Source organism: Haemorhous mexicanus, chromosome 4, assembly GCF_027477595.1.
Source record: "Haemorhous mexicanus isolate bHaeMex1 chromosome 4, bHaeMex1.pri, whole genome shotgun sequence".
NCBI lineage: Eukaryota > Metazoa > Chordata > Aves > Passeriformes > Fringillidae > Haemorhous > Haemorhous mexicanus.
In genome coordinates this window covers 66601488-66628714 of record NC_082344.1, presented here as the reverse complement: position 1 = coordinate 66628714, position 27227 = coordinate 66601488, and the positions used below count along the sequence as shown (strand labels likewise).

At 40.1% G+C, this 27227-nt stretch overlaps 1 protein-coding gene across 2 annotated transcripts in view; it reads left to right on the top strand.

Moving 5' to 3' along the window:
* The window catches only part of AFAP1 (actin filament associated protein 1), a 109464-nt gene extending 85618 nt beyond the window's left edge, over positions 1 to 23846 (top strand). The window contains exons 9-18 of one of the 2 annotated variants that reach the window (XM_059845227.1): positions 1697 to 1846; positions 5037 to 5248; positions 6901 to 7046; positions 10501 to 10618; positions 12043 to 12300; positions 14089 to 14203; positions 15443 to 15607; positions 16171 to 16361; positions 17073 to 17234; positions 21628 to 23846. In XM_059845227.1, the coding sequence (XP_059701210.1) occupies positions 1697 to 1846; positions 5037 to 5248; positions 6901 to 7046; positions 10501 to 10618; positions 12043 to 12300; positions 14089 to 14203; positions 15443 to 15607; positions 16171 to 16361; positions 17073 to 17234; positions 21628 to 21654 (1544 nt within the window). In that variant the 3' untranslated portion in view covers positions 21655 to 23846. The remainder of the gene's footprint in view (positions 1 to 1696; positions 1847 to 5036; positions 5249 to 6900; positions 7047 to 10500; positions 10619 to 12042; positions 12301 to 14088; positions 14204 to 15442; positions 15608 to 16170; positions 16362 to 17072; positions 17235 to 21627) is intronic. The other variant, XM_059845228.1, reaches the window with a different exon arrangement.
* The last annotated feature ends 3381 nt before the right edge of the window (positions 23847 to 27227 follow it).

Sequence of the window (27227 nt, the reverse complement as noted above, 5' to 3'; positions counted from 1 at the left end):
AGGGGAAGACAGGACAGGAAAACAAACACTAGAATGGGCTTATTCCACTGTCTGTTCGTGCTTGTGGGAATGAATCCTTTTGGCTTCTGTCTCAGAGAAATGAGATTTTCTGTCTCTGGCTTTTTTCAATACTTTTCATCTGCCCCTCAGTAGCCACAGTCAGCCTTTGGCTGCTGCTGTGTGGGATGGAAACCTGTGTGAGAGCAGGTGCTGTGCCCCAGAAAGGGGTTCATGAGCTGGTGGGATGGGTGGCCTTCCTCCCTCCAACAAGGGAGCCTCGTGCATGTTTAGAGAGAGCAGTGCAAGTTGTGAGCACCCTTCCCTTGAAAAAGATAATTAGACCTGGATGTGTTGGAGCTGGCTGTGGGGCAGCACTTGCAGAGCTGCCTTTCCCCCTCAGCACTGGCAGATTTGTACAGTCTTGGCTACAGATACAATTCCTAAATAATGTTCCATGATTGCTAACAATTAAACTAAATGATAAATTATCCCATGGTGAGTCCCAAGTTGCTTCTCTATTTGCTGTGCATTCTTCTTCCCAGCTCATCAGCTCACACAGTCATTTCTCATGTGAACATTTTGTCCAATTTTTCCCTCAGTTTGTGCAAGTCCATAACCACTAAGTGTTCCCTGTTGCAAAAATAATAGATATGCTGGGGATAAAGACAGAGCAGCTCAATTAGTAACTATTTAAAATTAAGTGTTCATTAAAATCACATACCAGGGCAAGTTGATGGAATTTTTGCTGCCCTGTCAGTTAGCAGAGACTTTTGCTCTGTTGCTAGAATCCAGTTTAGGCCACTGAATGCAGTTTTTGAAGTTTATTTTATTTGTTCTGTTTTTGCAAAGAAAATCTTGTTTTTTTTCTGAATCTGTTTAGTCTTAAAAAGTCTTCCTTAAAAAAAAATACATTAGGATTTTAATCAGGTAGGCACTTCTAAACACCATATCCATAGTCCTTGCCATATTGCATTCAGCAGCTGAACCTGCTTCAGTTCTCAGAGGGGTAATATTCCTCGTATCAAATGAAGTTTGAAAGCATGGACTGGATGTTAGCAAAATAGCTCTTTTCAGCAGAGCTTTTTCTTTCCAATGCTCACAAAAATGGCCAGCTTATAGCTATTTCATATTCATACTGATCCCACTAATTTCTTATCAGTTAGTTCATAAATCTTGTCTTTCTAAAATGTCCATTGTAATAAGATCTCTTAACCTAATTGTACACAGAAGAAGTCATTTCACTAAGCAAGCATATTCTGTCTTTTTTGTGTACTTAATTTTTGAAGTGTTTTGGGAAAAGTGTTCAGGAACATTGAAGAAAACACTGAAGAAGTGTCAGACTGGATTTTTATTGCTGTGTATGTGAGCTAAATTTATATACAGGTACTTCAGTCATACTCCTGAATTAGATGAAGACTGCTGTAGAAAGAGACTTGAAGCTTGATTAGATTAAATAAAGTTAGAAGATTGATTTTTGTTTGTATTTTCCTTCAGAATGCCATGATTTTTATAACACAGAGATTATTAGGGAATATATTTGTCTAGTTGAAATCTGCAACTTTGTGTGATTGTTTGTCTTTGCTCTTCCTTATGTCTTGCACAGGATATTTTTGTCTGAACTTCTGTTTTTATTCAGGTTCTCTCTATTGGTTGGTGTACACACACTACTAAATACACACTTCTGCTTTCTTAATAGTGAAGAGGAAAAAAAGTTCGAAAACAGAAGCCAAGGGCACTGTGACTAAAGTAACAGGGAAAAAAATAACAAAGATCATTGGTTTAGGAAAGAAAAAGCCATCAACAGATGAACAGACCTCATCAGCTGAAGAAGATGTTCCAACATGTGGTAAGAGTTTTTCTCCTTCAGTCCTAAATGCACGTTGCTATTAAAATTTTATAGCATTCTAGCCTAGGAATTTCTCTAAGATTGCTTTTACTGCAGTAATTCTTCCCCCAGCATTGGAAGGATGCACCCAGACTGCAAGAGAAGTAATCAAGAGCTTGTCATTTGCAAAGAGACTAAAATAATTTGACTTTTTAAATAAAATGGTAACACAGGCTCAGATATCACTACTCTTTGGAGAAGGGAGGAGGAAGAGAAATGTGAACAAGAAGTATAAAGAAACAAGTGCTGTTCTCAAACAGATGGTTATAAAATGAATATAGGCTGAACTATGAAATAAATTGAGGCTACAAAGTGGAAGGTTCTTGGAAAGTGATCAGGTCTTTTATAGTAGATTGTGGTTAAGGTTTTATGGAATAGCAGACAGCAGTCAACTGGCCTCAACCAAAATGGTTTAAGTTTAATTATGGGTTCCTAAAGTGGTACATATTGGACAAAATGAAGTAACAAATTTCTAGTAAGCTATTTTAACTCTTAATTTTGCCCATTCCATATGACAGCTGTAGTGCATAAAAGTGTATAAAAAGGCATGCAGAAAATACTTATGCTTTGTATTGTAGCTGTTAAGATTTGCTCACAGTTTAGGACATTGTGCAATGCAATTAGCTGATGTCCTCACAGCTCTGCTATTTTAAAACAGTGCAGTGTACTTACATTCTCCAGTTTATCTCTTGGTGCTCCAGTACTAGGTAACACTTACACATCAATAAGATTGAACTCACCCTTCCCCCAGTCCCTTCAAAAGATAAATGTCCTTGGAAAGCTTTGAAACAGTTGCAGCAGATTCTGAGTTTGGATTTTACCCTTTAATTGACTAGAAAAACGTAGGGAAACCCAGAAGTCTGTGATTAGGGAGCAGCTGGCAGAGCTCACTGGAGCATGAAGTGTGTTAGATGGCTGCCCAAGGTGATGGCAGCAGGTCCAGGGACCACCAGAGAGAACTTCATCGATTACAGGAGGTGGCTCTCAAGCCACGCTTTGGGCATCATTCACATCAGCAAACTTTGATGAAGTAAGTGCATGTACATACATCAGCTAAGTACAGATGTGATTTATTGACCAAAAGAGCAGCTGGGGAAAGCTGTGTCCAGCCAGATGCATTGTCCAAAACATCTGGCCTCCATAAGGGCTCAAACTTCCGGGCTCTCATACTCCATTGATTATTCTGCAGTATGTGAGAAGTTAACCACTGCTGTACAATCTAATTCCTCATATTTCTATCATTAGTTTGGATATGGACACAAATACAGATTCAGCCATTACTATTTGCCTGCATTTGGCTCTACTCAACACCACTTGCAGATTTTAAAAGAAAATATATAAAAGTCTAGGCTTTGGTCATTGCAGGAAGTCTTGGCTAGAAGGAGTTTCTCACCAGCAGCAGTTTGGCTCAGTTCAGTGCCCTCTGGGAGGCTGCTCCATAGTTGAAGGTTTTTACACTTTAGAAGGCTTTACCTCCCATGAAGAAAGTGAAAATCCCAGCAGGGCTGCAGGTGTCACCCAGCTAGTGTAGAAACTGAAACTCACCTGCACTTGCAGTCATGGCAGAGCTCTTGCCTACAACATCACTGCTCCTGGAGTGCCTGCCCTAGGCTGAAGTGCTCATGCCCCAAAGGGGAACACACTCGAGGCATTTTGGTCATGTCAGCTTGTGAAGGTTTAAGCAGAGATGTGGGGGGAGAAAAGTGGGATCCTGTGTAGTTCTACTCTGAAGCAGGAAGTTTTGCAAGAGCTTTTCTGAGAGGTGCCCTGGGAGCAGAGGGGAAAAATTGTCTGAAAAAAAGGACTCTCACTCCAAAACAAGCTGTATCTGGCTTGCATGGGAAGGTTTTTTTCATTTCTAGGGATTGTAATGCAATGCACAGTGATACAGGCTTTTGTTACAGGAGGAGGGAGGAGAGCTGAAGAGTGTGATTATCACAAGGAGCCAAAACCAGAGGATTATGCACATCCTCATTTTTTATAGCACCTTCCAAGATGTGCACAATCCTGATCTGCTATATCCTGTTGGATCACACTTTGACATTGGAAGCATAATGTTGGAAGAAAAACCTAGAAAAATGAATAATAAGTCATAGTTTTAATGAAAACCAAAGAGAGAGCTCTCCAACAGGATTAAATGAAAATCATGTCTGAGATAGAAGACAGCTTTTTAACCTCACTTCTGGCTTTAGCAAGATACCATTTATTTCCCTCCTCATAGCCTGTTTGGAAGCAGCAACATGCTGAATTCATGTACCATTTGTAATGTGGAAGCAAAAGTAAAACTTTTTTTTTTCTATTTCCAAACTGTACTAAGGCAGGAAGAAAGGACTTTGACTGTAATGTTTGAGTCTGGAATGATTGTTGCTATGGCACAGAGAAGGAAAACCAGAAAACTCTGCTTGTTTAATGATATTATATGCCTAGACACTATATTGATAAAGAGCATGGTAAGAAAAGTGGGTGGTTTTAGAAGAAAATTTTTAATGACATTTTAATATGTAAGGATACTGTATCATAATTACTTCCTGAATTTTAACTCAATATGAATTTTATTTATATTTGCAAAGGTAACAATCTTTTAAGTTCTGGTTTGCAAGTGCTGCAAACCAGATGTGCATTCTTCTTTCTAAATGTAATTAGAACATAGAGCATCAACACTTCCTAGGTCGTTTAAACACTGCTTTTGGATGTTACACAAGGTAGCTCAATATATACTTACATAATAGGAGCTGTGATTTTCCCAGAAAAAGTTGGTCAGGCACAGTTACCAAAGTCATTACCCACGGAGAGGCAGAGTGAGCACATTGGCTGTGTATGTAACTGTTTTCATCAGTGTCCCTCTCCAGTTCTTACTGAAGTCCTGGGGACCTGTGTGCTCCTACACATGCAGCTGCTGCAGGGACCGACACAGGACAGCCATTTGCACATGAGCTGGATCACATATTTATATGCTTTTTCTTGGTTATTGGCACGGTGAAAGGAGTGGGGCAGGGTCATTTACTTGTCTTCCTAAAACTCATCTGTACTTTCTATTAGAAGAGGAACAAGTTATTTAAAGGCTAGCAGTACATTGAGAAGCGAGTTTCTTTTTTTCTTCCTTTTCAGAAAAAGCGAGGAGTAAAATATCTCACATTTCATTTTATTGCAGGGTATCTCAACGTGCTCTCTAATAACCGCTGGCGCGAGCGCTGGTGCCGAGTGAAGGACAATAAACTCATTTTCCACAAGGACAGGACAGATCTGAAGACACACATTGTTTCCATCCCCCTCCGTGGCTGTGAAGTCATCCTGGGGCTGGATTCGAAGCACCCCCTGACCTTCCGCCTGCTCCGGAACGGGCAGGAGGTGGCTGTGCTTGAGGTACAAAGGCTGTGACTTTTAGCAACTCCCACAAGGTGAATTAGGGAAGCACTTCCATACAACCTGTGTCTGTCCATTCAAAAAAAAAAAAATCTTTGGAACAATATTGCAGAGCTGAACAATAAATGTTGGAAGGAGGAAAGAAGTAGTAAATGTTGTAGACAAAAAATTTGTGCCAGAATGGGCAGGAGGTCACTGTGCTTGAGGTACAGTGGCTGTGACTTTTAGCAACTCCCTCCCACAAGGTGAATTAGAGAAGCACTTTCATACAAACTGTGTCTGTCCATCCAAAAACAAATCTTTGGAATATTATTATTGCAGAGCTGAACAATAAATGTTGAAAGGAGGAAAGAAGTAGTGAATGTTGTAGACAAAGAACTGAGATTAAATGTAGTTCAGAAATCTTCTCAGTAAAATGATTTTATCTGCACTGACTTCCCCTTGATCTTGTGCTAGAATATCCCTGCTCCTTCTCTAGGCACACTTTTGTATCAGGGATGTAATCACTTTGGGTAAATAACTTAGCAAGATTTAAATAATGGATCACGGTTGATGAGAGCTCTAAAACTCCTCACTTTTGTTTGTCTGCTATTTATGGGAACTCCTTTTGCTCAGTCTGTGTCTGTATTAATACAATTTGCATTTCAGAAAATGCAGTGTGCCAGCAGCCCGGTGTGTCTCTTGACTCTCCTCACATGCACACACCTTTGTCTGTGTTAGGTGGGTCAGGCTTTCTATGGGGACTTTATTCATCATCTTTTAAAACCTAAAATGAGAAGACACTTAATGGCAAGTTTAATGAGCAGGAGGCAACCTTCTGCTTTCAGTGGCAGGACAGGCACTTTGACTAATTTGGGTTTCTGACTACACATCAAGGCTGCTGTCCTTGCAACCAGGCCTGTTATATAACAGCAGTTCAGATAATTTGAAAATAGAAAACAGCTCAAGGAACTGTGGAAAGCAGTGAAATATGTAAAAATAAGAAATTTAGAAACCACTATATTTGTTAATGACAAATTGTTGCCTTTCCCCCACTATTTCTATCTAATATTTACTTCTGAATTGGTGACTTGAAGCAAAATATGCAAAAAACTTCAATTATTTTTATAGTATTAATGCTTTTACTTGTATTATCAGGAAGATGAATGCCATCATTTAGACAAATGTAGCAAAATTTTTCAAAAAGTAACAATAAAACAATAAAATCTCTTCACTATTTTGTTCCCTCTTCCCTCTTGTTTCTGTTTAACAGTAACACTTTCTTCTCAGGAGTCATGCTATCCAAAAATCCTCCAGCCTAACATAAGAAAATAATTATGTTAAAGCTTTCAATACTCTGAAGTCTAAAATAAGCATTACTTGAATCTAAATCCACTGGCCTTAAATGATTATTTTTTCATCTTTTTAGTGGATTGCCCACTTTGTATTACATCATAGCTGATGAGCACATGGCTTAGTTAAAGTGCCCTCCTTCTAGCAAAGCAGATTTAATATGAAATCCTGGGGTTTTTAAGGGTTCAGCAGAATGAAACCAGAGCCTCTCATACCACGTGGTAGCAATTTGTCAACCAAGAAGAATGTGCAGTTTGCAATCATGCTCAGCCCAGTGGCAGAGCAAAGACCTGACCTGTGTTCTTGCCCTCTCCTCACAGGCCTCCTCCTCAGAAGACATGGGCAGATGGATTGGAATTTTGCTGGCAGAAACGGGGTCTTCAACAGACCCTGGAGCTCTGCACTACGACTACATCGACGTGGAAATGACGGCAAGCGTCATCCAGGCTGCCAAGCAGACCTTCTGGTGAGCACATTCCCAGTGCTGCTCCCAGGGCTCTGGGAATTCACAGCCATGTGTCAGCTCCACTGCCAGCACTGCTTATCACAATCCACCTCCCCCTTTGCCACATACTGAACTCCTGAAGTGCTTCAGCATTGCAGCATGTTAGATGTGTTTGTGATTATTGTGTTGGAGTCCTGCTAAGTTCTGTAAGAGATGCAAGGCACTATGCAGCTTTACTCAAATCTTTACTGATTTTTTTCAGTAAGTCCCCTTATCAAACACTATGTTTTCATCTTCTGTTTTACCTAAGGTCTTAGAGCTGTTCCTGGAAAAGAACAAATATTCTGAAATGTGCAGCTACATAATTCACATTTATTGGCTGTATTTGCTGTACATGTAGAGAAATTTGCAGCATATTGTATATTATAGGCTGCATATATATATATATATATATATATATATATATACACACTCACAGTGTATAGCAAATTTAAATTTTGGACAGTCACATAATCAGTGTTTCCTTCTCAAGTTCTTTCTGATTAATTAAAAACTTCATCAGGCTCACCCCCGTTCAATTAATTTCTGGGGTTTAATATGGGAGGTGAAAATTGAGAAAGTGCCTAGAGGATGCAGCCTGGAAACTGTTTAAATTGCAGATCAATAGAGTGAATTCCCCATTACTGATCCCGTGCTAAAAGAAGAAATGCATACTTAGCAGATACAGTGACTTACATGTTCCAATAATTTGAGGCACTAAAGCAGTCCTTGGTGGGAAAAACCATCATTTTTCCTTGGCCAGATGAGGTTTTTAGAAACAGGAGTGAAGAAACAGTGGGGACAGGGGGCTGCCCTGCTGCAGTTGTTCCCCGTGGTCAGGAAGTGGGTGGCCTGGGAAGACAGATGGCAAAGGCATCATCCCTCATCCCGCTGCAAGATGACACTCCCTAGACTAATTTGGAATTTGTGTGACTTAATACATTAGAGAATTACACCCCATCTGCCCATCATGACTTTGAACAGATAGAAAATGAAGGGGGAAAAAAAAAAGGAAAAAAGTTTTGGAGTTTTCCAAAGGAAGATCCTATTGCCATTAGCAAGCTTCCGAGAGAAGTTAACAAGGGAAAATGCCCAGCTCCAATCAGAGTCCAGTTTGAATGACTTCTGGTGGAAATCAAAGTGACTCAGTGTTAACACAAGCCCAGCTTTGTGAAAACCAAATAATTTTGATAGAATTAAAATGCACTTAGCATTCAGACTTATGTTAATATTTGTTTAGAAGTCAGTAGGGCTCAGAAAGTTTCTCCTGTGTTGACATGTATTTTTGCTTCAGTCAGCATCTAGCAATAACCACGTTTAAGAGAAATAGAATGGTAACCTTTTCCCCCCTGAATTCTGCATGGCTTTCCTTTTCTGCACAAATGTGGTACTAATTGGAGCCAAGTGAAAAAACATATGCAACTAGACCACATGTTAGAAAGCAATGTCAAGCAACTTGCAAAATAGCAGAAATTCTCTGTTAAGAATTAATTAAAATTCATTGGGTGTCTTTAAGAGCCTGTGAGGGCTTGCTGATAAGCAACAGAGTAGCTGTCTGCTGATTTTCAACTACGGCTAGAAAATGAGGAGAAATTACAGTGGTACTTAAATGTTAATGAACTACTACATTTGCCCTTTATAGAATGAATATCAGTATTCCAAATTAAATGCAGTTATCATTAAAGCTTAGTTTATCACTCAGTCACTTTAGATTATTGGTTATTCACTTATTAAGACCGATGCTTTGCAAAACTATCAGCTCCTCATTAACAGTCCCATCAATTTCCTTCACCTAAATCATTAGGTATGGAGGAAAAGCTAAGGAAATTTGCTTCCAGACAAGTTTCTCCATTTTCCTTCTAGCAGTTTCTGCATACAATTAACTTGCATGGATGCACCTGAAAACATGATTAATGAGGATTATTGAATTAATGATTATGAATTGTTTGCAACGACTGAGATAAATGCTGCCTTCCTTTGGTGGCAGAAATAGTTACTACAGGTGCATCAGATGCCACTAATGAATATCCCAGTTTTGAGACATGGTTATTGTATATTGCTGTAATTGGAGACTCTTAACTAGAAAGAAACAGAGCAACAACTCCAAACTCAGTTCTTCACACCAACCAGAAACATTTGTGTAATGCTCTTCTTTAAGAACAGTAAACAAATGCAGCCCTCTAATAATGTCTAACAAGGTATGAGTTATGATAAGGTTAAAAACATTTTTATCATAGGGTTTTCCTGGGCTTTTTGCTGTTAGTTTGCTTGAAGTAGGAAAAGCTTCTGTCTAGTATTTTTTCCGTTCCCACATGCCCTGAAGGGTTCACAATGGGCTGCACAGGTTCATCCCTCCTGTGAGCCCAGGTTTCCCGTGGCTCAGGTGAGCCCCAGTTCTCCCTCTGGATGAGAAACTCAATGGACTCCATGTTATTCCAAAGCCAAAAGAAAGCAACTGTTGAAACCACAGCATTCCTGAGCTCCTGCCAGCCCTACAGAAGACCCTCTCTGCTTTAGCAGTGCTTTATCATATTTTATGAATGTCAGCACAGACTCTGAATAGTTCCATTGTTTGGGATGGAAAACATTGTTTTCCCATTTATGTACACCTGAAACTGTATGAATGGAATTATTTAGGATCTCACTCTATACCTTATTCAATTCCAGCAGTTGCTACAAAGGAAGACTCACCCTTGGAGTCATTATTATTATTAAGCAACAGTGTTGATTGGAACAGGATAAGGGGGGAAAAATTAAAATATATTTTATATATGTATATCCCTTTTGGAGTTTCCAGAGGACTCAGTTCCACCATGTGTAGCAGAGCGAGAATGAGCATATAGAATATTTGCATGTACAATTAACCATAGAGAGTTGGGAAGCATAGTGCCATAGCCAGCCAAAAGTCCTGATACAGAGAAGAATTGCCAGGTTTTGCGAAAGTAATTATTCAGGAATTTTTATAGATATGTTAATTTGGATTTCATTGAAATTTTTGGGGTGTTTTAAAATTTTTGCTGTATTTTATTCTTAGTTCTCTCATTTCCTAAGTTTGCAGCCCCTTGGCATGCATGCACACAGAAACACCTGCTTCTCCCCAGTGCAGACAATAAGGGAGCGTTTCTGGGGCCCTGTCAGGCTGGTGTGTAACAGAGACCAGCAGGTTCCTGTGTAAACATGCCAGTGAGCAATTACAGCTGTTGCCCTCCTGGCCTTCACACAGCCATATCCCCACTGCAGGAATGGAGAACAGGAACATATGTTGTGTTACTGGCTGTGGCAGCAATGTGTGAGTAGCAAAAAAACTGCCCTGCAGAAAGTGAGAAGCTCCGTGCTTCCAGGCTGCATAATCAGGCACGGGGAATTTACCACTGTATCATCACTTAGGCTTAGGTTTAAGTGCTGGTTTTTATTGTTTTCACTTTGCATTATTCAGCTTCATGAACAGGCGGGTTGTATCAGCGAGTCCGTACCGCGGGAGCGCTGCCAACGGCTACGCCTGCCCGAGCGGGATGGCGCTTCACTACGATGACGTTCCCTGCATCAACGGATCGGTGAGAGCTCAGCGCGCGCACAGCAAATGCTTTGCATGTGTTCAGTGCCTGGACGTCTGAAAATTATGTTACCTAAAGATCCTCACTGGGCAGTTTCCAGATGAACTCATGTTTTTTTGATTGGGAGTTGCAAACTCCTCTCACACCTATAGAATATAAGGGCATGGGACATATTGTTTACATTAACCTGCATGTGAGCCAACGTGCATTTAGAAAGCGGTTGCCTGTTGATGATTTGTTGCCAAGTCCTTGAATATAATACTCACTTGAGGAGGTATTTTTTTAGATCACACTGGAAAGGGCAAAATTAAGGACTCAGTTACACCAGGCACTTTTTGATGTCTTTTAAAAAAACACCAGTACCAAACACTTCTCAGTCCCTGTGGCTGCGTTCCTGAGGATTGCAGGTGCTGCTCGTCCCAAAGGAGAGCCACAGTGGTCACTTCCATCTTCTTAAATTGCAGAGCTGATCGAAGGCAGATGTGTGAGAGGATTTAACATCTAGTGGATGCTCACCAATAGCAATATGGGGTCCTCAGGAAGGTTTGCAGGGGAGCTACAGCCTCTGTCAGCTCTTAATTTGGGCTATTGTATGAAGGTCCCACTAAGGGCGAACTCAAGAGAAATTAATAGTTTCAAACTGTGAAATGGACTGGACATTCAGTCCTCCAATATGTCAGTAATGCCTGAAAGATTTTAGAAATCCCCTCTTGGGAACAGTGCATGACCACTTGTGTGGAGAGAAGTCTTGGCATAGTTCTTGGATGTGCTCATGCCTTTGTTTGAGTAGTGTACTGCCATGGCCAGGATGGGTTAAGAAAGGATATTTAGCAGTCAGGTTGGTTTCTTTTAAGGTTAATCGGATGAACCACTGGAGTACTATTGTTGAGCTTTCTATTTTTTTTAAAGGTAAAAAAAAAAAAAAAAAAGCTATTTTAGTTCTTGTAGCTCAGAATAATAAATCTCCATCAAATAAAATGTGCTAGCATACCAGCAGCTGATATTCATGGGAAAGACATGTAGCCTGAAGAAATTAAAAAAACAAGATAGAAGAAACTTGGCTTCTGATAACTGCTAGGCCATTTTGCTTTTAACAACTCATGTACCAGATGTAATCCCATGGATTCATCTGTGCAAACTGCAAGCATCCCCTTGCTAACACAGTCTGCCTCTGCCCCCTTGGTGCTCCAGCTGCCAGCTGAAGGGTGGCAGGTTTGCTTGTACTCAGGGCTGAGGCTGTGAAAGCCCTGTTGCTTTCCACACAGTGTCCTCCCCCCACTTTTCTAGATAGTGTCAGTGGTAAGTGTATGCTCACTAAGCACTGGGGGCTTACTGGAATCCCAAGCATAACTAATGTCTTAGTTTCACTTAGGACGTTCTGCATGGTGCATTGTTCACTAACTGCCAAGGTGTGTGTGTTGCAGTGGGAACCAGAAGATGGCTTTCCTTCTTCTCGTAGCAGGAACATTGGAGAAGAAATGCTTTATGATAACGCAGGCCTGTACGATAACTTGCCGTCTCCAAAAATCTTTGCGCGCTATCCGCCAGCTGACAGGAAAGCCAATAGGTTATCTACTGACAAACTCTCCTCTAACCATTACAAACACCCTGTCTCATCCAGTCTGTCTCCTGCTCAGTCTGTCACTAACACCTCTGCTGTGGGGAGGGGATCTGGCTCGCAGGTACTGTACTGTTTAATACTTAACAAAGCTTTTTATTGGTTCTGTTTATCTGGTTGTTTTCTGAAGGGACTCTTAGAGTCCCTTAGTGTTGGCACTGACGTGCCTGGAGTTTAGTTATGAGCCCACTGCAAATGAAGCAGGTTTGCAAAGGTATCAATTCCAATGTGGAAGTAGTGGTACATGAAAAAGGCTTTGCCAACATGTTCTTGATGGTTTACAGATAGTGAATAATGAGGAAAAAAACCAATGTGACCTTCCACACTAAACCCAAATGCATCTCTAGCTGCCTTTTGGCTCCTCAGGCAGAGATGTCTTAGAAAAAAATAAACAAAAAAGACAGGTGACATGTGACCTGACTGTGACAGCAAATTTGGCTCTTTAGAATTGTACTAGTCAATATGTCATGTATACTTTGGTTATATATTTGATGAATATGCATATTTATCATAACTCGGTGTTATATATTTAGTAAATTATGTTGTATATATTCATATATACCATCTTTATATTACTGCCTGTTATTTTTTTCCCCATAAAAACAATAAGGCTATTTCTCTGCTGCTTTCTAAGGGTGGCTGCAAGCTTTTGTACCTCAAACATGAACCTAGAGAGCAGATGAAGTCCTGTGAGCTCAGCATTGTAGCAGATGGGCACTGCCCGGCAGGGGAGCAGAGCAAGCCTTGCTCACAGCTCTGCCAGGAGCCTTCTCAGAGCCCTTAGCTGGTCTCTGAACGGTGGTCACTGGCCTAAACCAATGTATCACAGTGTGAATGTCTCACAGTGATGTGTGGTTTTCAATCTAATCTGACATGGAACAGTTAAGATAAATGTTTCCCTTGTATAAGGTACCTACCATACTGTGTGTTAACTCACTTAACCCTTGCAAAAACTTCATATTGGCATATTGGAATTCAGTGCAGTTGCATAATTGGAGGTGGACATAAGCAATAAATTACTGCAGCAGCAAGCTTCTCGATGTACTCCCAATTTAGTCCTCACAAACCTTTGGAAGCAGGAGAACAGGGAATGGCACAGATGTGCCCTGTCCTTGGCTGGAGCATCCTCCATGCAGGCACTATGAGTAGGTCAGGACAGGGTTGTCTTTCCAGAGTTCAGTTCATTGCTGTGAGTCCTCTAAATGGAAATGCCTTGAACATGAGATGCTCTGTTCCTGGTAATCTTGGTGAGCCTGTCTGGCCCTTATGAGAGGGTTTCTTTAAGTAAGAACAGCTTTTAAGTAGTAGCTAGAAGTTGTATAAGGGGAAAACGATATGTTAACTCCTAGCACTTAAAAATATGTAATAATAATATTGTTTCAAAAAATAAAATCCACAAGGATTGCAAGGTCATATAAAGAAAGAATGTTGAATTTTTGTGTGGCGAGTCCTGGTGGGTTTTACTGTGTGAAATTAACTCTGAAAAAGTTGTGTTTCAAGAGTCTTTACTGTAAAACATTTTTCAAAGGCACATTTTTTTTCTGCCTTGCAGTGGCTTTCTTAATACTGTAAATGCCAGGGTTCTAAATGCCTTGGAAACCATGATGCCACCAGAAACAGGGAGTTCATCCCCTTGTTATCCTGTGATTGCTGGCACGGCTCCCGCTGAGCAGGCAGCTCCCAGAGGCATCTCTGGAGGAAGCGCCGTCTCCGGCTCAATCAATGTGCGCTGTTAAGGCTCTCTGATGTAGCAAGCAGCTTTCTGTCAAGCTCTGCCCTTGATGAAAGGGTGAAAGTAATGCCAGTGGCACGGGAATAGCTGGAGCCCATCTGTACTTTTGTTTTCAAACAGTTTAAAGGCAAGAAGCCTCCTGTGACTGCTAATGGGATCACTGGAAAAGCAAGGACTTTAAATAGCCAGCCGAAGAAATCTGAAACGGTTTCCTGTGTGAAGCGCACTGCATCCAGTAAGTGTCTGTCCTCACTGCTGCCTCGCTGGGGAGTGGGGCCAGGAGGGTGCCCAGAAGGGCTCCTGTCTTAGCAGGCAAGGTGCAGAACCAGTGTGGTTTTTGTGAGCTAGAGGCTGAGGAGGAGATTCCAAGACTCACCAGGAGATACCTTGGTGACTTAACTCCAGCCACACCACACGAGAAAAGGGTGCCTGTCATATGGGAGAATGATGAATATGAAACGTGGCCCCAGGGCTGCTGCAAAGTCATGAGGACAGCAGGGAAAAAAGAAGGATAATGATTCCTCATTTGGAGCAGAGAGGAATTCTATCTTCCTGTTGGAAAAGGAGGATGAGGAGCTGGTATAGACATAACAACATTGCATTGCTCAAAAGTGGACTTACTAATGAAGTCTTATTTAAGAAGCCATGGATTTAATGGCAGCAAGAGGAATTGGTGTTAGACTTTAGGACGAAAGTAAATAGCTTCTAACTGACTAAAACTGGCTTAACAATTCTTTGTCAGGAATGATTTCATATAATAGTGTTCCTTCAGATATGTGACAAAGCGATCTCTTAGCTGACCTATCTTCTTTGAGCCTGCAACTGGAGCAGAGCCATAGAGAGTGCTGTGATATGAATTAGACCACAAATATATGTGAGCCACAGAATGAAAGCATTTGTATGGGAAATGAGAAAAGAAAAAGAAAGCTGCCAAGCGTCAAAGAAGTGTGAACATCTTTTTATTCTCTTATGTAAGGTGAGAAAAGATGTGCACTTGAAGTAGGAATGAAAGCCAGGCAAAAGGCCAGGCAGGTGTTTTTTCTCTGACCCGTCCAATTAGAAATGAAGGGTTCATAGCTAGAGAGGAGCCTCCTTTCCATCTTCTGAACTATAGAGAAAGGCAAGGTCATTTTTCAAAACCAGTGTGCTATAAAGTAACTGGTATTTCTCATTTTCCTCATGTAAATATAAAGAACAAACTCTATCCCATATCATTGTTGTAGCTGTGCTGCAGAACTTGGCAGAAATCATGGGCCTTGAGAAAGAGCCAGTGGAAGAGGAAGGCCAAAACTTTTGCTCAAACCATAGAATTATAGAATGGTTTGGGTTGGAAGGGAGCCTTGAAGATCATCCAGTTGCAATACCCCTGCTGTGGGGAGCCATGACATGCTTCGTGTCATGTTTAGTCTCAGGGACCAGTTCAGGGTTGTGCTGTTAGTTTGAGCCCTAATTAACTACAATCTGATACATGCAGATGCAGAGCAGTACAAATATGGCAAGAATCGTGTGGAGGCAGATGCAAAGAAGTTACAAAGCAAAGAGGAGGAGCTGCTGAAGAAAAAAGAAGCCCTTCGGAACAGGCTGGCGCAGCTCCGGAAAGAAAGAAAAGATCTGCGTGCTGCCATTGAAGTCAATGCTGGTAGGAGGTGCTTTTTTGTGCTGAATCCTCACCTGAGAATTAGCCTTAGCTTTGTATTCTGTGCTGAATGTCACCCTAAACAAGGTTAGGTTTCAATGCTGAGCAATACTCTGTAATGTCTGTAATTGCCTTCTATATCTTATACAAAATGTATAAGATAAAAATACATATGTGTAAGTGTATGTCCTTAATTTATATATGCATGTGTATGGATACACATACCTAAGGAATTACGCTGGTGAGAACTTCAGATAAGCAGAACATGGGAATAGATTTTTGGCACTAGCTAATTATATTTTCATGATACAGAAAAATAAAGAAAACAATACTGATTTGAAACCAGATTAGATATCTAGGAATGTCACTTGATAGAAGGCATTTGATTTATGCTACCAAACTTTTTACATGAAAAAAGTGTTTTATGTAAAGTACCCAATTTTTTTTTCATGTCACCAATACCTTGTAGAGACCTTGTTTTCTTACTGTTTAGAAGGAAAATAATTTCTCTAAGTGTCAATTTAAGATTATTATTATTGAAATAATAAGATTGCTGTGAATGACAGGCAGGAAGACCCAAGTGATTCTTGAAGACAAGTTAAAGAAGCTGGAAGAGGAGTGTAAGCAGAAGGAGGCTGAGCGTGTAAATCTGGAGCTGGAGCTGACTGAGGTGAAGGAGAGCCTTAAGAAAGCCTTGGCTGGTGGCATCACACTGGGCTTGGCTATTGAACCCAAATCAGGAACATCAAGTCCACAGGTATGCAAAGCCATGGAACATGCAAACCCCAGTACCATGGGCTGGGAGTGCTCAGCCTTCCCAGCTCCAGCAAAAATGAGTAGGAACTGAGAGTTGTATAATGGTTTTTTAAGCCTGAGAAATAAGAGCAGAATTAAATGCCTTTCTGTGTTATTTACATTTCCTGAAGCAGCAGGGAGCAGGTAGACATGGGAATCACAGGCAGGATGTGTTAGGATAATGTGCAAAAAGCCAACACCTTGTCCTGAATGGTTGTATAAGTGCAGGAACCAAGACATTGCTCCAGGCCAGGGAGATTTAAATGCACCAAGTCATCATGCAGTGATGAAGCCCTGCTTGTGCTGGTGCTTGTCACTTGTGTCACACTCTGCAGGGGCTGCATGTCACACCTTCAGGGTGGAGCTTGTGCTACAGATCTGTGTCTGAAGCAGCAGATAGATCAGAGAGATACATCAATTCCTCTGGATTATCCATAGTTGTTTAATCATACCCATAGTTGTTTAACAGAAAAGAAACTTCAATTTTCATCACAGAACACGCATGCACATTGTTTTGGGTTTTTTTTATTTTAATCTCCTTTTCATTTATTCATCATTATTATGACTATAGTTTCTTTAGAGAAGAGTTCTGCAGTTCTGAATCTAAAGTAGAAAATATTGCATGTGTGACTACTTGGAGGAAACTCAATATAGGCTTTTCACTCTTTATTAGTCTCCAATTTTCAAGCACCGAACTTTGGAAAACTCTCCAATCTCCAGCTGTGATACCAGTGATACTGAGTGCTCCATCCCTGTGAACAGTGCAGCAGCTCTGAAGAGACCTCCCTCATCAAACAGCTCTCCATGTCGAGGCCATGTCCTTCGAAAAGCAAAGGTGAGAGCATTGGTGTCTTAATTATCTTCTTCTGTGCTTTTTCATACTTTCTTACAAAGTCTTATTTAGCCTTAAGAAGAGAATATCTAAATTATTCACATTACTGCATAAATACTGCTGGTTTGGGGAACCTTCTGCAGAAGAGTTGGTAAGTAAGTTTGGGAGACAGATTTGACTCTACTCTGATTCCGTGTTTTTCTCTGTTGCTTTTTAGATTTAATTTGCAAGGTAAGTAGTCTGTGGTGTACACTGTCCATGTGTCCACTGCTCTGTGTGGCAGAGAAGTGGTTAAAAGAGCACTGCTACAGTAAGTGATTAGAAATGGCACAGGATTGGGTCTGATCTTTTCCAGCCACTGCAAGAACAGAATGTACTTCGTAATAAATGACAGTGTGTTGTGCAAGTAACTGCTCAATGTACATTTAAAGTAAAAGCTGAATTTTGTCTTGCAAGTACCAGGCTGAAATTTGCTGTCCTCTTGTGTTGTTACAGTTTTCTAATTTTTGTGGTTTAGTTTAAATGGGATTTGTATGACCAGTCTTTTGGGCTAAATTTTCTGGCAACATAAACATGTGGGCAACACATAACCAAGGGTAGCAGTAATAGTGTTGGGCCCAAGCTTTTGTTTATTTAGTAGTTCACTGCTAGCAGTAATTATAAACAGCAATAATCATAAACACTTGTCATGCATGAATGCTATTTCTGATTTCTTCAAGTAACTTTTGTTACATGTATTCATTGATAATATACATTTCCGTGTCTGAGCATAAGCCTGGAACCTAAATATAGTAGATACTGAAAAATCAGCAGCTCAAAAATTATTTTATTATTAAATTATCGTAATAGAATTGTTTTTCCTGATACGCCATTGATACAGCTTTCTCACCCTTCTTCTCCCCCTTTGCATGGACATCAACTGCTTTTTGCTGCCAGTTAGCCTGATTCATTTAAATCCAACTAAGAATAATTACACTCAGCATAATAGGTTTCAGTTCTAATCAACTTTGAAGTCTGCAGATTGTGTTTCAAACCTGAGGAAGGATTTATGTGCTCTAAAGCTTATCTGTGTTTTCCAATTACAGCCTAATTTGTGCCATAACGATATCATCTCTAACTGTACACTTTGTCTTAGATGTGAATGGTAGCTCAGCCATACTCAGGGAGTGTGGTCTAGCAGAGCACAGTGCTTGCAAATGGGAGCATGGATTTGTGCTGGACAGGCACATTAAATCCAGACATCTAATTGTTACAGCTGGAGAAACCAGGGCATTATAAAAACCTAAACATTTTTGGTGTCAAGAATACCTTCCTGTAGTACATTTTCTGTGCTCAACACATACCATACAGGAAAAGCCCTGCTGTGTTTGGTGTTGGTGTGCTTTGGATGGCACAATAAGTTGGTCAAAATTTTTGGCAGAGGAATCTTGGATATAGGATTAGTCTAATCAAAAAGGATATGGAGCAACTAAGCATATTTTTCCCATGCTGGGAAAAACAACTCAAAGTATCCAATTCAGCTTTAACAGCTTTTTCCCTAAAACCTCATGCACTAAATATTAAGAGTGAAATTTTGCTGAATTAGATAGTGCAACCCAATCTGTTCCCAGCCCATTGGCAGCCACAGCTGCCATCAGGTGCACATCTGCAGCACGCCCCACGCTCGGGGGTCGCTGTACGTGTGCGGGGGTGGAATTTGGCTCTCAGTTCTTTGGCCTTTTGCAGTTGTGAGTGAGCCCAGGCCTTGTAGCTGTGGCTCAGGAAAGGGCGTCACACGTGAGTGTCCCAGAGCAGGACTTGGCTCTCCAGGCGTGGATGTCAGTGCAGTTTGTGGGAGTGAAACTGATCCCACGTCTGTGCTTGCGCTCGCATCTCCAGCAGCTGGCACATCTCCCAACGCTATGAGGGAGATGTATAAACGTTCAAAATCTCAGAATATGGTTTTTCCCCCTGGTGTGTATTTGAATGCACTGCATGCCTCCCTTCTTGGCCTTTTCCTTGCATGGAGGATGCTGAGCCTGTCACCTGCCAGCCTTGTGTCACAGCCAGCCTCGTGTCACAGTGGGCTCACCGGGCAGCAGCGCTGCGCCTGCGCTGGGGCAGCTGCTGCTCTGTGCCCTGCACAGCTGGGACAGCAGGTTGGGAAGCTCTGCCACAAAAAGCTTTCTCCTCTGAGATGCACTAACATTAGAAGGAAATACAGAGAGAAGCAGTAAGACAGATCTAGTGTTAAGAAAGAGCAGCAATTTGGGGCTTGGCTGTTCAGGACACACATTATACATACACATACATATGCATACATACATTTGAATTTTTAACTTTTCTTTTTTACAAGTATCTTTAAATTTTGTTTTTAGAAAGTAATTATGCATATTTTTAAGAAGCCAGAAGGCATTTTAATTGCAATTTTGTCTAATCTGTACTTGGCAAGAAATGGAGACTCCAATTAAAATATGGAAAACAATATTGTGCATCAGTAGTCCTTGAGAAGTAAAAAGATTCAAATATCCTTGCTGTACAGCAATTATTTCAGCATTTAAAATATTAATTTAAATATCAAATAAGTTTCTAAAGCCAAATTGTTATGTGCAGCAAGAAAACTGAAATTAGTATTTCTGACTTGTTTTTGAAATGAGTGGGCTGGTGAATGTCAGCATCTTACATCTTGCTTTGTTCAAGAACTGGAGAAGAAAAGGAGCTGTCCCAGTTTCCCAGCTCCCAGTCAGGCTGTCACTGTTGACTGAGACATTCTTTCCTTGGTGTGGACCTGCAGGAGCAGTGGAAAGAAACAAAAAGTTCCTTTTGCACCTGCAAAAGAAGCTTCTGCTTTCAAGCCTTATTTAACACTTCAAAGAAAATCTCCTCCCAGTTGCTTAGCCAAGGACTTCCTTTATAGCTTTGGTAGCATATCTGTAGAGAACACAGATTTAATAGAGTTTTTAAAGTAACCTAATTTCTACCAGTACTGTGTTTTAACTTTAGAATTACCATAATTTGAAGAGGAAAACTGAATATTTAAAATACACTGAATTTTAGTGAAAGTACCATTTAAATAAAAACAAACAAACACAAGTTTAGAAACAGAGTAAATTATTGTCTACCTTTTAACCCAAGGGTTTGGTTTTTTTTCTTACATGGCTAAATCAGTCATCAACTCTGACCATTGCTGTTATTTTACAACAGCTGAAGAGGTGTCCTGGTCATACAGCTGTTGAGCCAAACTAATGCTCTTACTGCTTTCAGCAGCAGGAACAGCTATTTATGTTCATAAGTAATGGATTTCAGTCAGAGCTCTTAAATGTTGTGGAATGAGTGTTAAATTCAGGAATTCAGGTTGGAAGCCAAGTCAGCAGGCTGCCTGCAGAGTGTCTCTCTCTGCTGGGTCAGAGAGGAATCTGCAGCCCCCAGTGCCAGGTGAGCAGCAGCCGGGCAGTTGCTCCAAGGGGATTGCTGGAGCCAGAGGGCACCTCCTGTGGATCTTCAGTAGTTCCTGAGGCTGAAAGGGTGGGATTCAGGGAGGGGTACAGTGTGCATCTCCTCAGGTGAGCCCATCCTGCTTCGGCCCTTCTGCTGGTGTGTACTGTCAGGAGATGCTGAAGGTGACATTCAATAGCCACAAGTTTTACTGACCTGGGGTTCAGCTGTAGCAATCTCATGATTTTCACTTGTGTGGCAGAAGAAATGGCAATACCTTGCTCTGAGACAAATGACCATAAGCATTGTGGATTACATGTTTTGCTGTGGATGGTCTCCTTGTCCTCAGCTAACAGGTGAGGAAACTGAGGCACAGAAGGTCAAAGCAATTTCTTTAGTTTGCCAGGCAATAGCTGGTTATCTATAAGGGAGACAAATGCAGTGCAAACTGACTTGTTTCTCTTAACCCTGCCTGTTAGTCTCTCTGCTAAGTTGCTCTTTTTATTCACAAATTTATGTGTTTGCCATGAGTCTTATAATAAAAAAATTGAAGAGCAGTAAAGCAATAACTTGGTGTCAGCTCTGAGAGATATTGAGGGCTTCCTGCTGTCTCAAAGGAGTCATTTAGAGAGCCTTGTGTGCTTAAATCAGCCTCTCCCTCACTCAGGGGGAGCTGAGTGCTTTACACCAGCCGTGGGGTGGTAATTGCTCCAGAAGTCCCCTCTGCAGAATACAAGCATGGCTTATTTGCACTGCACTAGAAAATATGTTCTGTATAGAGTTGTGGGAGGGTGGATGCTGTGCACAGACTATCAGAACATAGTTGTTAGCATTCCCTAATTAATTTTTGGGCTGAATCCAGCAAAGTTAATGAAAAAACTGTTATTGACCCCAGTTGTGCCTCAGCAGATACGATGACATCAGTGAAATATCATGATTTCTTTTAACATTTTCTGTATCTTTTTTTTTTTCCCCTTTCCAGGAATGGGAGATGAAAAATGGAACATAAACAAAAGAAAGCCACTCACTTTCCATAAAGGCCTTACCTACTACAGACCAAGACTTAGGCTGCAAAGGACTCACCTGGAAGGTCACATCAAGTGATGAAACATGAGAAGTTTTATAACTCTGTTAAGTTAATGGTAGCTTGGCTCTAATTTGCCTGTATTCCCTCTACTGTATTGCTGTGTAACTCTGTGTGCCCATTTTTATTAGCTGTAACTCCTTGTTTCCAACTTCACTGGTAGAGAAAACGAAAACCAAAAAAAAACCCAACCATAGGAACTAAAAAGGAGTATAAAGTCACAGTTGAAAGTTTACTTTGCTGAAGCAGCAAAGAACCAGCAATGCTCAAGACTGGTGTGAAATCCTGACTCCTGCAGGTTAAAACTGCCTTTGGAACTCTGCCAGAGCAGGTCTGGCTCATCAGCAGAGGCTTTGCTGGTGGTGCTCACATGGCAAAACAAACCTGAGGAAATGTGCTGGCAGAAGCAGCAGTGCCTGCTCAGCCCAGCAGCTCTGCAGGGCCACAAGGACTCATTGGTGAAGCGTTTTTGGGATACTTTTCAGACAGATGCTTTTGTCATGGGGAGATAAAAAGCTGCCAAACTTGGAGACAGATGTGGTTTTGTAGGTTCTCTTTATTGCTGTTCTGAAGCACCAGTCATTGTCAAAGGTCATGTTCTTGAACTGTGACTTGTTCCTGATTTTTTTAAAAGGCAAACAGGTATTTTTAGATACTGCTTCTTTTCTATACATTTTAAAGAAGAAAAAGAAAACAATTGAACTTAGTCCTCAACAGATAATGGCAACTCAGAATGACTTATGCAGTCAGTCTTGTTTTGTTTTTTATAATATGGTATTGTTAAACTTGAGGTGTAGAACACTGCTGTACTTAGTTTCCTTTGTCTGTTTTCAGACCTCAGCTATTATTTTTGAGGAAGATGACTGAAAAGGTAATAATTTTCAGACTCTCTTATAAACAGCTTAACAAATAATTGGGGATTTTCTCAAACAGGAGTCCATTTCTCATTACTAGGAAACAGCATCTTGCATTTTAGTCTGTAAAATTACAAAAATCTGTTTTTCTTTGTCTCCATCCATGTCATTCCAGAGAAATTACATGCAGTAAATTGCCACTGAAGCCCTTCAAAATCTCAAGATTGGTTTTAAAAAATCAGAAGGGGGTTGGGAGGAAAATGTATAAATCAGATGGCTTCTTTTAAGTTTTCTCTTTTGTTTTTTTTAGGCCTTTGGAGAGCTTTCAATCATACTCTCAAGATTTTTTCCCTCCTCAACTGTGAGGAGTAGGAAATTAATTTTAAAAATTACCTCAAAATATGAGTAGTGTTTTAATCACAGATGTTAGGGCTGGAGTCTTGATAATTAGTTAAGACTGCAATTAAAATCACCGAAGTTGGCAAGACAGCAGTTACCAAGGATCCCATCCCTTTATGGCCAAGCCTGCAGATTATCTCTGACCTTTAGGAATGGGTGTGTGCAGCTCCTGGAGGGTACACTGGGATTCTCAGCTGAGCTGGATGCCAGAGGACTTCCTGCAGGAGTCTGTGGGATTTGAAGGCACAGATCTGTCAAAAAGACCTGGCAGCTGACAGGAGATGGGGCTGTGTCCTGTTCCCAAATGCATTTAGGGCCAGGGACACCACTGACCTTCACAGAGTAGAAATGGGGCCCAGCATGAGAAAAGGCTCTTTGCTTCTTGTGACTGTACTTGGTACAAAGGGCCACAGGAATGCAGATACAGTAGGAAAGCAAGTGTCAGTGTGGTTTTCGTTGAAAACACGATTTTTTAATAGTAGTTTAGGTCACTTATTAACTCTCTAACTTGAGGGCACATTCTGTACTGTGTGACTATGAACTAAACAGCATCAAATTCCCATAAATAATAGCAGAAACAAATTGGAAGCAAAAGTAAGTTCATTTAGGCTTTTTATTTCAAATTAAGTTATTTATTTGTATATTTCAATAAATATTTAATTTATATCTGTACATATTTATAATGCAAATTAGGCTTCTAGTCAAGGTTAGCAGTGATGTAACAGTTGCCATTAAGAAGTGGTCCCACATGAAATAATGCAGAGTAGTCAAAAGCCAGGTCACTTATATTGGCATTGTCTCTTTCCACCCCCTTATCCCATGGTAAAAAAAAAAAAAAAAAAAAAAAAAAAAGAAAAAGATAAATTCCTTGGCAAGGACAGGTTTTAATCTATGGAAATGGTGTGGTGCAGCCTTCCTTCAGCTCTGCTGCAGGTGCAGGTCTCCCCCAGCACCTACAGCACTCTGGGCCCCTGTGGTGCCTGCTGCACCCCCTGACCTAAACATCCTTCACTCTTCCTCCAGCAAAGGCTCCACAGAGCCACCACCACCACTTTAGTCTATTCTGTGGAACAGCCAAGGTTCTGAAAGGAGGAAAACCAAAAAGTTTGGGAAATAACCTCTCTGTAGACCACTCTCGGTGCTGTGAAATGTACTCTGTTGCCTTGAATAGCACTATTGCTGCACAATTTTTTATAAAGAGCAACAGAACTTGTATTTTTCACTGTTTTTAGATTCCAGGATCACCAGGCAAACTCAGCCATAGAGCAGCATGACTTTTGTTTTAAAGGATAACTCTTGTATTTTGAACCATTTCTAGGTCTTCTAAGAAAATGTTACACTTATGCTTCTTCACCAAATGCCTGTTACTGTACCAGGTGCTTTTTTGAAATTGTTTGTTTTGTTTGTTTTTTTTTTTTTAATGGGTGATGCTCTTTTTATAAAAAACCCAGATCATAACTTTAGGGGATAAGGGCTTTTTTTTTTAATGAGATGATTGTGGCAATTTGATTTTTCAAATGGAGAATATTAATTTAGTATCAAGTTTTGTTAGACACTTTCAAATTAATTGGCCAAGGATGTGTGTTGTATGATAATGTTCTCATATTAAGAATGTAATTATTTCCTTATTGTATTTTTTAAAAAACAAAATCATATTTAAAAAAATCTCTGTGAAAAAAAGCATGATAGAAACATGAGAAAAAGGTTTTGTTTTATTTTTGTTATTGGATATGTTGGCAGTGCCCATTATAATTGACTGTAAATATAGCCTTTCTACTGTATTTCTCAGTGTATTTAAGTTCTTTCTGACACACATTCATGGACACTTCTGTTAAAAAAAACAAAAAGAACAAAAGTCCAAAACAGACCCACTTTCAAATGTGTGTCTTAGTAGCTTCAACTAACTTTATGCCTTTCTAGTTTATTCTTCAGAAAGTCTTGCAAAGTGTGAAAAAAGACTGGCACCTGGTAGGTGCGACAGATCCGAGACCATTATTAATAAAGTTACCTGTCAAAAAAAGGAGTTGCAGTGTTGTTTCTTGGTGTCTGTCAGTTCCAGAAGCACCTTCAGGTGCTGAGATGGCACCTTAGCAGCTCTCACAATAGAGACTCAGCTGACAACCATTCATTCTCCTGTGCCAGTCAGTTGAAAAATGTCTGGACATTATCATGAGTATTTTTTGGTATCAGTTGTATCCCCATTTATCTGAGCAGTGACCTCCTGCAACTTGAATGCAGCCCAAGGACTCTCTTGGCAATGGAAATGTGGAATTTGATGTATTTAGAGCTCACAGCAGCACTTCCTGCTTGCCTGTTGCATCTGCACCAGTTTGCTTAGATGTCAACTCCACTAATAAATTATGCAATATGTAAAACATTAAAAATTACCTCTAAGAAATGAAAGTGGATTAAAATTAAACTGAGCTGATTACCAGGCTACTTAAAGATGAATGTAGCAATTTCTTACAGATGACTGACAGATGAGATTGAGAAGTGTTTAGCTGTAATTACTCCTTTCTGCTTTTCTTAGATTTTGCTCTTGCTCCTGTTACACCACAATTATTACCAAATTTATAAAGTAGAAAGCTTAAGCAGAATATACATTTCATTTTCCCAAACTGAGGGAAGCAATATTCTAAAGTAGTTAATTGGGTTTTTTCTGTAGTTACAGCCTCCAAGATTATAATGGAGTTTTAACAGGTAGGTCCGTGTACTGCATAATAACAATTAAAGACCAAAAATAAATTAAAACAAACAAAAATTAACCTAAAAACACAACAGGAAAAATTGAAAAAAAAAAATAAACCTGCCATAATCCTGTGGTCTAAAAGGCAGCAAGTATCTCTGGTGTCTGTCTGATTCACAAGACTTGCAGAAGCAAATGGAAAGAAAAAGAAAACCACCTGCATTGCTGGTGTCTCAGTCACCTGCCTGTGTATCTGTACAATATTATCCAAATGGCTCTGACTGCCATAAATAGATAAACTCTATGGGAGATGTTACAAGCATCTCTCCAGACAAGGAAAAATCCTGTTCATATTACAGTGAATTTCAAGAGAAAAACAAAAAATAAGGTCATTCTAATGTGGAAAAAAAAAATCTTGACAGGGGACTGTGTTAACAGGTTATAAAAATGGGGACACAAAATAGTCCCTGCCACTAATACTACAAACACTGAGGGTATGAAAATCAATTATCAGGTTCAAAACAACTGCCCAATTCAGCTACAGTACTTGTCACAGAATTTAATTGATGCTAAAAGCTTATATGGGTCCATAAACAATAAACAAAATTCGTGGCAGAAGATAATTACTTAAAACTATCAAACACAAAGCTCCCTGCTTCAAAACAGAAAAGCCCAGCTCCAGGGAGGCTGGAAGTGTGTTCTCTTTAAGTGTCCTTGTGTGCTTCCCCCTGCTCTCCTGACATATTACTACTGATAAATGAAGCTGTTCTCTTGCACAGAAAAATGCTTTTCTTTTTTCACACCAGCAGTTACAAAAACATTCCCTTCTATAAAGCTGTGTATCATATTCTTTTTAATATGACTTCTAAAGCAAGAATCTCTCTTTTAAGATAAGGTAATGCAAAATTATTCCTTCACAATTTATTAGATAACAAAAAAATTTAAATCTTATCAACGGTATTCCTCATCATTAATCTGATTACAAGGGAACAATTTTCATGTTAGATTTTGTAAGAGTTGCAGTTACATGGTCCTGAGCTGAACATAAGCTTAATTCCTGGTTTAATTACACATTTTAAAATAGATTGCTAATTGCTCTCACTGAATTTTTCCTTAGAATTTTTATTTTTTTAGCTTGGTTTTGGCATGTACCACTGATTTTGAATTTTTTCTGAAGTCAGGTTTTGGTATGATGCTGTACTGGCAGGAATGGATGCTTTTATCACTTTTGAAATACACTGTGCAGCATTTGTACTATTTTGCTTCAGCTTTTGAAACCATGAAGGTCAGAGGACAGTACATTTTCTCCACAGCAGCTGGATCCATAAGAAAGCAAAACATCTTTCAAGGCATAAATCACACCAAAAAAAAAAAAAATTGAAAAGAAATCAGTGTCTTAACGGAAAACAGGAAAAAATATTGCTTGTTTTTTATGCCTCAGAAGTTTTATTAGACAGACATGACTTATGATGATATTGAAACCAGTTAAGCTTCAAAATAGTATAGCAATTAATATGACTTTGATGACAATAGCAAAGGAAACAGAAGTGAAGCAATTA